The sequence below is a fragment of the Chionomys nivalis genome, chromosome 1 (assembly GCF_950005125.1).
Source record: "Chionomys nivalis chromosome 1, mChiNiv1.1, whole genome shotgun sequence".
In the NCBI taxonomy this organism is placed as follows: domain Eukaryota; kingdom Metazoa; phylum Chordata; class Mammalia; order Rodentia; family Cricetidae; genus Chionomys; species Chionomys nivalis.
Window position 1 is genome coordinate 83108454 of NC_080086.1, and position 16710 is coordinate 83125163.

A 16710-nucleotide genomic window follows, 5' to 3' on the forward strand; every position below is an offset into this window, starting at 1 on the left:
CAGAGCTTCAGGTTAAGGGGATTTTAAAGTGGAAACTGCAGGCAGGGTGGCACAAGCCTTGGGATTTCAGGATTAAGAAAAAGTACATCACTTTTGAATTCATTGGTTTGGGTATAGGGGAATTTTAAAACAGTTAAATCAGTATTTAATCAGGTACCTACAAGGACATTTGAAGCAAGCAGATGTTTGAACACCCTGGTGGGTCACTTTGATCAGGGCAGGCACAGTTTCTTGGGAATGTTTATAACTTTGCTTGACTGAACTCCTCCCCCCACCCCAGTCCCCTAGTTAGATCCTGTCTAAAATGGATTTCTTTCTCAAAATGGAGTTTGTTCTGCTCCTTCAGCTGCATGTATGTGGTTTGACCTTGAACATCTAGGGATTGTGGGCTTTTGCCAAGTGGCTGAGATGAGCAATTCTTGCAGCTGTGCCCAGCACTAAGCGGTTTTCAGTGATTTGCATGCACTCACTGCACAGCCTTGAGGACTTCTTCATATACCAGTGTCACCCTGTGCAGCTGTCATTGCAGTCAGGACTCATCATGGACATGAGGGCCCCTGCTCAGCTCTTTGGACTCATTCTGCTCTGGCTTCCAGGTGCAAAAACGCCTAAAAGGGGAATTTCTTTGTTACTCTGTAATTAGTGTTGTTTGGCATTTAGGGCCAGTCCTTTCATATCTTGCTTAAATATTGGGAATTTATTATGTCTCCACTCGTAGGTGCCAGATGTGACATCCAGATGACCCAGTCTCCGTCCTTCCTCTCTGCATCTCTGGGAGACAGAGTCACCATCACTTGCAAAGCAAGTCAGGGCATTAGCAATTATTTAAGCTGGTATCAACAGAAACCAGGGGAAGCTCCTAAGCGTCTGATTTATTATACAAATAGCTTGGCAGATGGGGTCCCATCGAGGTTCAGTGGCAGTGGGTCTGGGACGGATTATTCTCTCACCATCAGCAGTCTCGAGTCTGAAGACTTTGCAACTTATTACTGTCTTCAGACTAATAAGGTACCTCCCACAGTGATACAAGTCATTACATAAACCCCCATGGAAGCAGAAGTGAGAAACTTGCCTGCCCCAGCTGCTCCTCCTCATGAGTCACTCGCTGTAACTGTTTCTCAGATGTCACAGAATTTTTAGAAAAGTTCACAGAGAGTAATTTGTTTTGGTAAAAGAGGCTAAGCAGTTTTCCCTTACCTGAAACATCTTCCTTTGTCACATCCAACACTACTTAGTATCAATGCCCTTTTTGCTTAACAAAGGTCACAGTTACTCTCTGTGAGGAGTCTGAGCTATATCCCCAGCTGGGACTCATATGGAACTGTGGAAACTACTGTGAACAGTTCAGAATTCATTATATAAATACAGAAAATTAGTTTCTAGGAGACAATTTTTAAATGGCAGAAGAAATTGTGGAATATATACACATTAGAGTACTACTCTGCGGTAAAAAACAATGACTTCTCGAATTTTGCATGCAAATGGATGGAAATAGAAAATACGATCCTTAGTGAGGTAACCCAGACCCAAAAAGAAGAACATGGGATGTACTCACTCATAATTGGTTTCTAGCCATGGATAGGGGCCACTGAGTCTATAATTTGTGATCCTAAAGAAGCTAAACAAGAGGGTAAACCCAAGGAAAAACATATAGATATCCTCCCAGCTATGGGAAATAGACATGACTGATGGGCAAAAAATTGGAATCTTGGGGGTGGGGTGGGATGGGGATGAGGGGTGATGGGGAGAGAAAAGTGTGAAGGAGAGGATGAGGGGAACTGGGGGAATCGGGGTGATTGGGGATAAAGGAAGGTTGGATAGGGGAGCAGGGAAACTCATACCTTAGGTAAGGGAGCCACCTAAGGGGTGGCAAGAGACTTGAACTTGGAATGGCTACCAGATGCCCAGGGCAATGTCCCCAGTTAGTTCATTGGGGCACCTGAGGATAGGGAACCTGAAATGAACCTATCCTATAATCATACTGATGAATATCTTGCATATCGCCATAGAACCTTCATCTAGCGATGGATGGAGATAGAGCCAGAGACCCACACTGGAGCACCGGACTGAGCTCCCAAGGTTATAATGAGGAGCAGAAGGAGAGAGAACATGAACAAGGAAGTCAGGACCATGAGGAGTGCACCCAACCACTGAGACAGTGGGGCCGATCTATTGGGAGCTCACCAAGGTCAGCTGGACTGCTACTGAAAAAACATGGGATAAAACCGGACTCTCGGAATGTGGCGGACAATGAGAGCTGACGAGAGGCCAAGGAGAATGGCACAGGAACTTTCAACTGGCGATAGATCGAGAGAGAGACAGAGACCCAAATTGGATAAATGGCAGAGAAATATTATTCAGAGAGGCTGACAGCAGAAAGCATTCCTGGATTGCTCACAACAGCTAGAGCACAAGTGTCAGAGAAAGGGGATGCCGTCTACCATGATCCTTTGTTATGTATGGAAATTCCAAGAGCGTTTTGGTGTTTTCTGTTGTCTGCAACAATTCACAGAGAACTCTTATGGCTCCTATGTCCTTACAAAAATCAAATAATGTTGAATCACTTATAAAATATTTTTAAAAACTGCTTCATATTATGAACAAAGATACATTATTTATCCATTCATGATTTTTAATGTATATGGCAATTCCACTATTATTTGTGTACTTAGAATTTTTTTTGTAATTACCTCTAAGCGTTTTAGTTGAGATTCCTTTATTTATTAATTTTTATGCTAATTCTATTCACAAATATTTTATTTCATATATTTCATTGCTCAGTTCTTACTACATGTGGTAGATTGTGCTATTGATTTAGATACAAATGATTACAGCGGACATTTTGATGCTTTTCTGTAATTTTGATTTCTTTTTCTGAGGTATAAAATTACCCATATTTTTTACTAGGTATTATATTTGCCTGAGCTTTGTAGACAACACATGACAGCAAGATAATGTTGCCACTACGCTTTGCTTCCTTAGAGATTTATCCTGAGTACCTATTACTCCTGAGGTTGTTTGTAAGAACGTGGCCCCCAAAGACAGTGGCACTATTAAGGAGGTGGGGTCTTGTTGGAGGATGTGTGAAACTGTGGAGGTGGGCTTTGAGGTCTCAGATATGCTCAGGATAATGTGTCTCAGTCCACTTTCTGCTGCCTTCTGATGAAAATGTATCCAATACCCTGTTTGCCTGCATGCGGCCCTATTCCCTGCCATGATGATAGTAGACTGAACCTTTGAACTTTATGCAGGCCACCAATATTAACTGTTTTCTTCATTCTCTTTGCCATGGTCATTGTGTTTCATCACACCAATAGAAACCCTTTAAGACACTACCACTGAAATGATTTTTTAAGTCACTATAGAGATAATTATGTAATTCTTAATTATCAGAAGGATGAACTATGTTGATACAGTGTATAATGTTAATATGACCTTTGTCTTGTTGAAAACATTCACTAGGTCATGAGGCACCACAGGGAAACAAGGTGATGAATTGGAGAATTAGATGTGGAAGGGGAAGAGCAGAAACAGGACGAAGAATACTGAAATAAAATGTATTTATTTTTTTCCTTCATATCCCTGTTTTACTTTAAACATCAGTCGAACTACTTTGTAGAAAAAGACATTTTTTTAAAAGAAAATAACATTTTGCTATGGCAACTGTGATTATAGTAATAACATCTGCTAATCCTTAAGGGAAGCATATTGGTCTCTGTTGATTGTGTGTGTTCCCTGTGGTTCTTAACCATAAAAACAAGAGAATCACTGTATGAGCCTTTACTCCTTCCAACGCTTCCATCTCAGTGAATTATTGCTCTCTTAATACCTTGGCTATTTTCAAAGCTAGGGCAATGTGGTAGCCATCAATATAGCTATGATGTGTATAAGAGAAAAAAGTCAGTAAGCCTTGAGACAGCACAGCTATTTTTTAAGTTAGTATCCATTAGGTTCTGGCACTTTCAGTGCACAAATAATGACTAGTTATACAGACAGAGAGACAGACACTCAGATAATAGATAGAGAAAAATGTCTGTCTATCCAACAATTCATCCATAAAGAAAAGCAGATCATTAATCTTGGGGAAATAACCTAATATTTTGTATCCTATTTTGATAAATGTTGTTATTAAAATTCATATCATTTTGGGACCTTGTTATGACTCCTTAAATTCTTTAAGGTGACTAATGGGACTTCCAAGAGACAATAGACATTTAGAGGTTTCTGACATGTGGCACCATGAATAACTAAAGTGAGACAACTTTATCATATCAGTGATTTATAAAAAGCCTTATTTTATGAAACATTGTGCTATCAAATTGCCCTTAACTGTAAAATATGATAAAACCATAAGGGGATTGCTTGAGGAAATCATGCTGTGACATGATTTCACAGAGTGACAATATTTACTCTTCAGTAACACAGGCCATGGGGTAAACATCAGTACATGATTAGAATAAAAATGCTAAATGAAGAGTGTATTAGACAGGAGAACAAAGTCACATGCCACTATCTAAAGACAAAGTTTTGAGAGTACATAAATGAGAAAATATTTGAGAAAGTTCAAGATTGAAAGCCCGAGTGTTTCCTTATTTTTTCTTTTCATTTTTTAAATTTATTATTATTATTATTATTATTATTAAAAATTTCCAACTCCTCCAATCCTCCCATTAAACTCCCCCTCACCTCACTACCCCTCCCCCTCCCTCTCTTTCTAGTCCAAAGAGCAGTCAGGGTTCCCTGCCCTGTGGGAAGTCCAAGGTTCTCCCCCCTCCATCCAGGTCTAGGAAGGTGAATATCCAAACAGACTAGGCTTCCAAAAGCTAGTACATGCAGTAGGATCAAAACCCAAGCCATTGTCCGTGGCTTCTCAGCAGCCCTCATTGTCCACCATATTCAGAGAGTCTGGTTTTATCCCATGGTTTTTCAGTTCCAGTCCAGCTGGCCTTGGTGAGCTCCCATTAGATCAGCCCCACCGTCACAGTGGGTGGGTGCATCCCTCGTGGTCCTGACTTCCTTGCTTTTGTTCTCCCTCCTTCTGCTCCTCATTTTGACTTTGGGAGCTCAGTCCAGTGCTCCAATGTGGGTCTCTTTTTCTATCTCCATCCATCGCCAGATGAAGGTTCTATGGTGATATGCAAGATATTCACCAGTATGGCTATAGGATAGGGCCATTTCAGGCTCCCTCTCCTCAGCTGCCCAAGGACCTAGCTGGGGACATCTCCATGGAAACCTGGGAACACCTCTAGAGTCAATTCTCTTGTCAACCGTAAAATGGCTCCCTTACTTAAGATACATACTTCCCTGCTCCCATATCCAACCCTTCTCCGTCCCAACTGTCCCATTCCCCAAAATTCTCCCCATCCTCCTCTTATCACTTTTCTCTCCCCATTTACCCGTACCCCAATCCCAACCCCAACCCCAAGCTCCCAAATTGTGCCTGGCAATCTTGTCTACTTTCACTATCTAGGTGGATAACGATATGTTTTTCTTTGGGTTCACCTTTTAATTTAGTTTCTCTAGGATCCTGAATTATAGGCTCAATGTCCTTTATAGCTAGAATCCACTTATGAGTGAGTACATCCCATGTTCATCGTTTTGGGTCTGGGTTACCTCACACAGGATAGTGTTTTCTATTTCCATGCATTTGCTTGCAAAGTTCAAGATGTCATTGTTTTTTTACCACTGAGTAGTACTCTAATGTGTGTATATTCCACACTTTATCCATTCTTCCATTGAGGGGCATCTAGGTTGTTTCCAGGTTCTGGCTATTACAAATAATGCTCCTAGAACATACTTAAACAAATGCTTTGGTAGTATGATAGGGCATCTCTTGGGTATATTCCCAAGACTGGTATTGCTGGATCCTGGGGTACTTTGACTCCTAGTCTCCCGAGAAACCACCACACTGATTTCCAAAGTGGTTGTACAAGTTTGCATTCCCACCAGCAATGGATGAGTGTTCCCCTTACTCCACAACCTCTCCAACAAAGGCTATCATTGGTGTTTTTGATTTTAGCCATTCTGACAGGTGTAAGATGGTATCTCAAAGTTGTTTTGATTTGCATTTCCCTGATCACTAATGAGGTTGAGTCCTTAAGTCCTTAAGGGTCTATAGGTCACTTGAACTTCTTCTGCTGAGAATTCTGTTCAGTTCGGTGACCCATTTTTTAATTGGGTTAATTAGCATTTTTTCTTTTAGGTAACTTTTTATTTTATTGAAAGTAGATTTATTTTCATACAATATATTTTTTATTTATTTTTTTATTAAAAATGTCCACCTCCTGTCCACCTCCCATTTCTCTCCCCCTACCTCAACTCCTTCCCTCTCCCTCTCCAGTCTGAAGAGCAGTCAGGGTTCCCTGCCCTGTGGGAAGTCCAAGGATCTCCCTGCTCCATGCAGGTCTAGGAAGGTGAGCATCCAAACAGGCTAGGCTCCCACAAAGCCAGTACATGCAGTAGGATCAAAACCCAGTGTCATTGTCCTTGTCTTCTCAGAAGCCATCATTGTCTGCCATGTTCAGAGAGTCTGGTTTTATCCCATGCTTTTTCAGTTTCAGTCCAGCTGGTCTTGGTGAGCTCCCATTAGATCAGCCCCACCATCTCAGTGGGTGGACGCATCCCTCATGGTCCTGACTTCCTTGCTTGTGTTCTCCCTCCTTCTGCTCCTCATTTGGACTTTGGGAGCTCAGTTCAGTGCTCCAATGTGGGTCTCTTTCTCTATCTCCATCCATCGCCAGATGAAGGTTTTTTGGTGATATGCAAGATATTCATCAGTATGGCTATAGGATAGGGCCATTTCAGGCTCCCTCTCCTCAGCTGCAAAAGGAACTAGCAGGGGACATCTCCATGGAAACCTGGGAACACCTCTAGAGTCAAGTCTCTTGTCAACTCTAAAATGGCTCCCTTACTTAAGATATATACTTCCCTGCTCCCATATCCATCCTTCCTTTATCCCAACCATCCCATTCCCCCAAGCTCTCCCCATCCTTCCCTTCTCACTTTTCTCTCCCCATTTACCCTTACCCCTTCCCACTCCACCACAAGTTCCCAATTTTTGCCCGGCAATATTGTCTATTTCCAATATCCAGGAGGATAACTATATGTTTTTCTTTGGGTTCACCTTCTTATTTAGCTTCCCTAGGATTGCAAATTATAGGCTCAATGTCCTTTATTTATGGCTAAAAACCAATTATGAGTGAGTATATCCCATGTTCATCTTTTTGGGACTGGGTTACCTCACTCAGGATAGTGTTTTCTATTTCCATCCATTTGCATGCAAAATTCAAGAAGTCATTTTTTTTTTTTTTGCTGCTGAGTAGTACTCTAATATGTATATATTCCACACTTTCTTCATCCATTCTTCAATGGAAGGGCATCTAGGTTGTTTCCAGGATCTGGCTATTACAAATAATGCTGCTATTAACATAGTTGAACAAATACTTTTGGAGTATGATAGGGCATCTCTTGGGTATATTCCCAAGAATGGTATTGCTGGGTCCAGGGGTAGGTTGATCCCAATTTTTTTTGAGAAACCGCCGCACTGATTTCCAAAGTGGTTGCACAAGTTTGCAGTCCCACCAGCAATGGATGAGGGTACCCCTTTCTCCACAACCTCTCCAGCAAAGGCTATCCTTGGTGTTTTTTATTTTAGCCATTCTGACAGGTGTAATATGGTATCTCAAAGTTGTTTTGATTTGCATTTCCCTGATGCCTAAGGAGTTTGAGCATGACCTTAAGTGTCTTTTGGTCATTTGAATTATTCTGTTGAGAATTCTCTGTTCAGTTCGATTACCTATCTTTTAATTGGGTTAATTAGCATTTTAACGTAGTCGCAAAGAATTAGAAACTGTTATCAAAACCCTCACTTCCAAAAAAAGACCAAGACCAGATGATTTCAATGCAGAATTCTACCAGAACTTCCAAGAAGAGCTAATACCTATACTCTTTAATGTATTTCACAATATAGAAACAGAAGACTCATTGTCAAAGCCTTTTCTGAAGGTACAGTTACCCTGATACCAAAACTACACAAAGACAAAACCAAGAAAAAGAATTACAGGACTATCTCACTCATGAACATTGATGCAAAAATTCTCAATTAAATACTGGCAAACTGAGTCCAAGGACACATTAGAAAAATTATCCATTATGATCAAATAGGCTTCATCCCAGAGATGCAGGGCTGGTTCAACATACGAAAATCTATCAATGTAATCCATCATATAAATAAACTGAAAGAAAAAAAACATATGATTATTTCATTAGATGCTGAAAAAGCATTTGACAAAATTCAACATCCCTTTATGATAAAAGTCTTGGAGAGATTAGGGATACAAGGGTCATACCTAAATATAATAAGAGCTATTTACAGCAAGCCAACAGCTAACATCAAAATAAATGGAGAGAAACTTAAAGCCATCCCACTAAAATCAGGAACACGCCAAGGCTGTCCACTCTCTCCATACCTCTTCAATATAGTGCTTGAAGTTCTAGCAATAGCAATAAGACAACATAAGGGGATCAAGGGGATTCGAGTTGGAAAGGAAGAAGTTAAACTGTCGTTATTTACAGATGATATGAAAGTATACATAAGCGACCCAAAAAACTCTACCAAAGAACTCCTAGAGCTGATAAACACCTTTAGTGATGTGGCAGGATACAAGATCAACTCCAAAAAATCAGTTCCCCTCCTCTACACTAAGGATAAGAATGCAGAGAGGGAATTGAGAGAAGCATCACATTTCACGATAGCTACAAATAGCATAAAATATCTTGGGGTAACTCCTCCAAGGAAGTGAAAGATTTATTTGACAAGAACTTTAAGTCTTTGAAAAACGAAATTGAAGAGAATACCAGAAAATGGAAGGATTTCCTTTGCTCTTGGATTGGGAGGATCAACATAGTAAAAATGGCCATTCTACCAAAGGCAATCTATAGATTCAATGCAATCCCCATCAAAATCCCATCAAAATTCTTCACAGAGCTTGAGAGGACAATAATCAACTTTCTATGGAAAAACAAAAATCTCAGGATACCCAAAATATTCTTATACAATAAAGGAACTTCTGGAGGCATTACCATCCATGACTTCAAACTCTATTACAGAGCTTCAGTATTGTAAACAGCTTGGTATTGGCATAAACACAGAGAGGTCAATCAATGGAATCGAGTAGAAGACCTGGATTTTAACCACAAATCTATGAACCACTGATTTTCGACAAAGGAGCTAAAAGTATACAATAGAAGAATGTAGGGATATAGCCCCACACATTGGGGGCATGTTCGCCTCAGGCTAATGTTGACTGATAATCTGCAGGGCGTGATCCCAGCAGCCTCTTTTTCTCTGCTTTTCCTGTTCTCCGCGGGAACCTGTGGTCCTGTAAGTCTATTTCCCTATTAAAGCTGTATATATTTTTATAATCTGTTTGCATTCATTGATGTCATCACATTTGGCGTCCAATGTCCGGCTATTTTGCCCCTGCCTTGGCACAGGGGGGCACAAGCTCCGTCTTTCCCAGCCTTTGTGAGCAAGTTAGTTACTGGAGCTCAGAAAGTGCCATTGGGCAAGCATATCCTGCTAGCTTTCACAGCGTGCTCCCTGCTCGCTTTCCCTTCCCCCACTCCAGGCCACAATACAGTCACAGAGCAGCGACCCCCCACAGAGCAGTTAACGGCTCCTGCTCCCTGCTTGCCTTCCAAAGCCCCACTGCCTGAATTAATGAAAGCACCTGCGGTTTTGAAGCAAAAGCCACCAAAGCAGCAGATAAAGTGACCCCTTCCCTTCTCAGGCAGTACAATAATTTTTGTTTTGAGTTAATTATTTCAGACCGGCTCTGGCTTAGACCACGTGGACTCAGGTGCATTTTTTCGCCACCACTGGCAGGAAAACGTCATTACAGGTACATAATTTTCTTTTATAAATAAGAAAAATGTCTAAAAACATTACCATTCAAGACTTTAACAGCCTTTTCAATTGTACCATGTGGGAGATTTTATAAGAAGTGTCTGTCAGCCCACAGATATGGATCTTTCTGGGATTCGTAGTTTTCCTTGGTACTATATGGTTTGATAATAGAAATATGATAAAGTCTTTACGAGACGAGGTTGAACACTTAAAAACAATTGAGAATGACAACAATCTTCTCAAAAATCAGTTTGAAGTTCTCCAGGAAGAGAACAGATCTTTGTTTAACACAACTCGACAAACTGAACACAATTTAGAAGAGGTACAGGCTGATGTTAAGGAGAAATTCATTACTATGGAAGAGAGAACAGCTGATTTGGATCGTAAGCTTCAGTCCCTTTCAGTAGGAACTGAAATATTAACTGAGAGAATCAAAACTGCTGAATGTGACAATCGGATTTTGTCTAAAGCTTATGACAGATTGGCGGAAAGATTGTCAATACAAGAAGGCATGGTTTATACTATAAAAATTATGTCCAAAGATGAGATGTTATCTCTAATGGACAAACTTCATACTTTAGAATCCTCAATGAAGGCTTTAGAACATAATTCTGGACAGGAGATTCAGACATTACAGAAGGCAAAGGTGAATAGAATTGAAAAGATTGAGAAATTTCTAAATTCTGATGAAGAAGAGCAAGAGGTAGAAAGGCAAATTTTAACTACATCTGTGGGTAAATCTCTCCGGGACAATTCCCACAAATCTCTTCCTACAGTTCTACCTGCCTTTCCAGTAGTAACAACAGAGAAAGTGGTTGGTTCCAGAAACCCTAGGGTCATCAAGGAAGATACATGGGAACCTGTCCGTATGAATGATCTCAAAGAAATTGAACAGGCTGTAATGACTTTTGGGATGAATGCCTCTTTTGTTAAAGAGATGCTAAGATCTTGGGCCACAACAAATAGAGTCATTCCCTCTGACTGGTCACAACTGAGCTCTGCTGTCCTTGAGAGTGGACCGCAATTGAAATGGAAATGCTTATTCAGGCAAGAGGCTAGACTTTCAGAACAGCAGGAAAGAGCAAAGGGAATTGAGATTTCCGTAGATCAAATTCTAGGAGAGGGGCTATTTTATGACCCTCAGGAACAAGCTAATTTGGATGAAAACACACTCTCCATGTGTACTACAGCAGCTTTAAGGGCTTGGGACAGGGTGCAAGACCCAGGACAGAGAATGGAATCATTTGTCAGAGTTAAACAGGGTCAGAGAGAACCCCTTAGTGACTTTTTACAAAGACTAACTAAAGCTGTACAAATAGGGATATCTGACCTAGAAGCAAGATGTATAATGATAGAGTCTTTGGCTTATGAAAATGCAAATGTGGAATGCAAAAGGATTTTGGGACCTTTAAAGCTCAGATCAGCGCCATTGGAAGAATGGGTCTTGCATACACTGAATGTTGATACATTTGACTATGGCACTGAAGCATGGGTAGAAGAAGCAATTTCCAATGGTAAAAGGAGACATCAGAATACCAAATGTTTTAATTGTGGCAAAATGGGTCATATGAAAAGGAATTGTAGACAATGGATTTTCAGAAATAATAATAATGCATCTTCTAGAAATAACAGAAATAGGAGGACTCAGCCTTCAGGTTTATGTAGAAGATGTGGAAAAGGCAGACATTGGACGAATGAGTGCAGGTCTACAAGAGATAGACAAGGCAACCTGATACAGAAGGGAAACATGAGAGGGGGGTCCTCACAGGCCCCCATGGCAAACATGGTTCAGTCATTTCCAGTTACTACAGAGAACGTGACTCGTCAGGACAATTAGAAAGCCCCATGCCTACTGTTACAAGCAATAATGATCAGAAAGATGAGTTCTGTGTGTTTTGGCAAACTTCTATAAATGATCAAAGACCAAAGCTGAGAGTGTGTGTAAATGGCATTTTTATTACTGGCCTACTGGACACAGGTGCGGATGTAAGTATCATTACACCAGAATCTTGGCATCCGTATTGGCCTCTTCAGAATGTAAATGTTCAGCTCCTGGGAATTGGAACCCTATCTCAAGTAAGGCAGAGCACGAGATGGGTTGAATGTATAGGACTAGAGGGACAAATGGGAAAATTAAGGCCATATATAGCCAATATTGCAATGAATTTATGGGGTCGTGACCTATTACAACAATGGAATACCCAAATTAACATTCCTGCTACTTCTAGAGCCTATATTTCTGAGACTAATATTAAAAGATATTAGAAACAGAGAAAACCGGCCATTCGGGCTGTACAAGAACAAGCAATTGATGTCCCTTCAGAGATACCAACAGCCTTGCCTTTAAAATGGTTGACTGAGAAACCAATATGGACAAAGCAATGGCCTTTAGCTGAGGAAAAGTTACAGGCTTTAGAACAGTTGGTACAAGAGCAATTAGATGCTGGACATATAGAAGAATCTACCAGTCCTTGGAATTCTCCTGTATTTGTGGTTAAGAAAAAATCAGGTAAATGGAGAATGGTGACAGATCTCAGGGCTATCAACAAGGTTATTCAACCTATGGGCCCTCTGCAATCTGGAATTCCTTTGCCCTTTTTATTACCAAAAGGATGGCCTCTCATAGTTATTGATTTAAAGGATTGTTTTTTCACTATACCTTTACAAAAAGAAGATATAGAAAAATTTGCCTTCACAGTGCCTACTTATAATAGTTCTCAACCTTCGAGGAGGTACCACTGGGCCATCCTCCCCCAGGATATGTTAAATAGCCCCTCCCTGTGCCAATATTTTGTGAATCAACCATTGCAAATAATACGCAAGAAATTTCCCAAATCGATAGTATATCATTACATGGACGACATTTTGTTATCCGATTCAAACATGGATACCTTGAACAGACTGTTTGAAGAAATAAAATTACTTTTACCTAAATGGGGATTACAAATTGCACCTGAAAAGATTCAGAAGGGAGATTCTGTTAATTATTTAGGTTATAAAATAGGTTTGCAATAAATTAAGACACAAGAGGCACAAATTCGGAGAGATCGCCAACAGACTCTTAATGACTTTCAAAGACTGTTAGGGGACATTTCCAGTCTACGGCCAGCTATTGGGATAACACCTGATCTAATAATTCATTTGAACAAAACCTTGGATGGTGACAATGATTTAAACAGTCCAGGAGAATTAACAGCTGAAGCAGAAAAGGAACTGATGATGATTGAGGAAAAATTACAACAGGCACATGTGGACAGGGTAAATCCAGAGTTCGATTGTATTCTCGTCATACTACCATCAAAAATTTCCCCTACAGGAATTTTAATGCAGAGAGATGATATTATATTGGAATGGATCTTTTTACCACATAAACCAAGTAAGAAACTGAAAACTTATGTGGAAAAAGTCTCTGAGTTAATTATAAAAGGCAAGTTGAGACTTCGTCAACAAGCAGGCATAGACCCAGCAGAAATTATAGTGCCTTTCACTGCTGATGAACTAAAGAAATTATGAGAAGATAATGAACCATGGCAAAGAGCTTGTGCTAATTTTTTGGGAGACATTAATAACAACTATCCAAAAAGCAAGAGGCTTAACTTCATAAAGAGAACTTCTTGGATCCTTCCTCGAATCATCCGTGATACTCCAATAACTGGAGCCCGTACATTCTATACTGATGCCAATAAATCGGGGAAGGCAGGTTACAAATCAGAAGACTTGGGTAAGGTGGAACAAAGTCCTTATGATTCTGTCCAGAAGGCAGAATTATATGCCATTCTTATGGTGCTAAGGGATTTTAAAGAACCTATTAATAAAGTTACTGATTCACAATACGCAGAAAGAGTTATTTTACATATTGAAACTGCTGAATTTATACCTGATGATACAGAACTAACCTCTTTGTTTATCCAGGTGCAAGATTTGATCAGGAACAGGCTTTGCCCTATGTACATAACACACATCCAATCCCATACGGGTCTGCCAGGTCCTCTAGCATGAGGTAATGCAGAAATTGATCAATTATTGATTGGTTGTATGCTACAAGCCTCTGAATTTCATAAAAAACATCATGTTAATAGCAAAGGTTTGAAGAAAGAGTTTTCTATTACATGGCAACAAGCTAAGGAGATTGTAAAGAAATGCCCTACTTGTTCTTTCTATAACCAAACGCCACTGCCTGCAGGGGCTAATTCAAAGGGCACCCAAAGGAATGAAATCTGGCAGATGGATGTGTTCCACTTTGCAGAATTTGGCAAATTAAAATATGTTCATCACACCATTGACACGTATTCAGGCTTTCAGTGGGCAACGGCTTTAAGTTCAGAAAAAGCTGATTCAGTTATCACTCATTTATTAGAAGTCATGGCTATCATGGGTATTCCTACACAAATAAAGACAGATAATGGTCCTGCTTATGTCTCTAGGAAAATGAAACGGTGTTTTGATTATTACAATATCAAGCATGTTACAGGTATACCATACAATCCTACAGGTCAAGCAGTTATAGAAAGATAAAATCGAACTATAAAGGATATGTTGAACAAACAGAAAGGGGTGAAAAACACCCCCAGAAATAGGTTACATAATGCTTTGTTAACCTTGAATTTTCTCAACACTAATGAGAAGGGAACATCGGCTGCAGAAAGACATTGGATATTGGAAAAGTCTACTGAACTAAATCAACCAGTTTATTTCAAGAATGTGCTGACCTCACAATGGAAGCTAGGAGATGTGCTGCGTTGGGGAAGGGGATTTGCTCTTGTCTCCACAGGTGAGGAAAAATTGTGGATACCGTCAAAATTGATAAAGGTTCGTTTTGATGAAGAGAAGCCAGTTGGGAAAGATAAATAACAATTCAATTACATGGATGGCAATCATACTGATGGTAAGTAATACAGATAGGTTGGGGGCAGGGTTCTCTTCCTATCTCCACAGGAAAATACCCATCTACAAAGAATTTAAGGGACCCTGAATAAATATTTAATTACTGATGGAGGGACATGTTCTGTAAGTATTAATTTATATATATATATTAAACTTTCTTTGCCTTTCCTCATATCTGTGTCTTTCTTTATATGTCAGTATATGACCTTGTTGTTAATGTTTAAATTCCCCATAACAAGCAACAAATTTTCCTACAGTAATCTTTGAAGTTTCCAGGATGAAGATGTGGCCCCACGACATCAACTCAATCTGGTTTTTATGACATCATGAATTTTTTTTTTAAAGCGCTAATATTAGACCTGTTTTTTGGTACCAACTACATGAAACAATTTCGAATGGTGCACATTTTTGACAACACTCTGGCCGGACCTTCTCAAAACGCTCAGAGACTAGTTACAATTTTCTTAGGTCAAAGGTTAAATTGGGAATTTTACCATCATTTGCTTTCACAGGACCCCCTAAGAAGAACGTCGCCCCCATGTCAGCTAGAAGCAATCTTAGAGGACGACATCCCCTCTCCCAACAGAGTTTGCCCTTAGGGTTAGGGACATCTTTTAGTGGTTGGTTTAGGGTTGAGGGGATGGGGTGATATTTTTATGGACTTAGGGGTATTTAAAAAAAAAAGAGGAAGAAGAAGGGGGATTAACTGGTTTTATGGGATGATTGTTATTTGTGAATTACTGTTTATAGAAAATTGTTTTGGTACTGTTTTTGTATTTTGATATATTGAATATTGAATGTGACTGTTCCTACCTCTATTTTTGTATGAGTATGCTTATAACTTTGTCTATATTGTATTGATACATCTACCATATTACAATTTACATTTCTACCTCTGATACTATAACATTGTTTACAGTTGAAGATCCTTGTCTTCATATATTGCACAGTTGTTTATTCTTTTAGTCTTCAAGTTAGATAGGTATTGAGAATTATGTTTGTCATATTTATTTTTAAGTTAATCAGGTCTTTTAGTTACATAGAGATTATATTTAGTATAGATAGTATGATCTTCAGCCTCTTCGAAGAGCTGTAGAAAATGGCCTTTAATCTAACCTAAAATTTCTGTGCCAATGAGACACAATTACTCCTGGCAATGCCACTCTACTCCCGAGAGAACGTTGAGTACCAAAGACACTCCACTGGGAGCTTGTCTTCTTGGCAGAACTGGCCTTTGGGTTAAGAAAAGCCCATACCTCAACTTCTGACAAAGATACAGAATATCCCTAAGTGGATGAAACAGGATTGTCTTATCCTGCCAAGACAGGGTAGGATAGTTCTAAGAATGGTATGTCAGTTATGTTAGGCCTTAGCCAAAGTTGGTTGACTCAACATTGCAAACGAGACTTTGGGTGATTGCCCAGGTAGTCAGTTGTCTCTGTCAATTGTTGCACATTTTGGATATCTCTCATTTGTTAAGTAATATTTATTCCCTTCTCAGATCTTTGATGGAGTTGAAGATTATATAATTGTAGTTACTCTCTATGTTATTTAGACTCCTTGAGATAGAATGTTTAGCAAAACTTTTGTCCTCAATATTGTTTGTTATATTTATTATTTGTTATTATTGTATATAGTTGTATTTGGTTTATTTCTATCTTATTTAGACAAAAGGGGGAGATGTAGGGATATAGCCCCACCCATTGGGGGTGTGTTCGCCTCGGGCTAATGTTTACTGATAAATCTGCCGGGCGTGATCCCAGCAGCCCCTTTTTCTCTGCTTTTCCTGTTCTCCGCGGGAACCTGTGGTCCTGTAAGTCTATTTCCCTATTAAAGCTGTATATATTTTTATAATCTGTCTGCATTCATTTACGTCGTCACAGAAGAAAGAGAGTATCTTCAACCAATGGTGCTGGCAT

The 16710-nt window shown here is 39.7% G+C and overlaps 1 gene segment (V, D, J or C); it reads left to right on the forward strand.

Moving 5' to 3' along the window:
- The first annotated feature begins 534 nt into the window (after positions 1–534).
- On the forward strand, positions 535–1041 carry LOC130871700 (immunoglobulin kappa variable 1-9-like). The segment is given in 2 exon segments: positions 535–596; positions 719–1041. Coding segments are annotated over 2 exon segments (378 nt in total).
- Positions 1042–16710: the final 15669 nt, after the last annotated feature.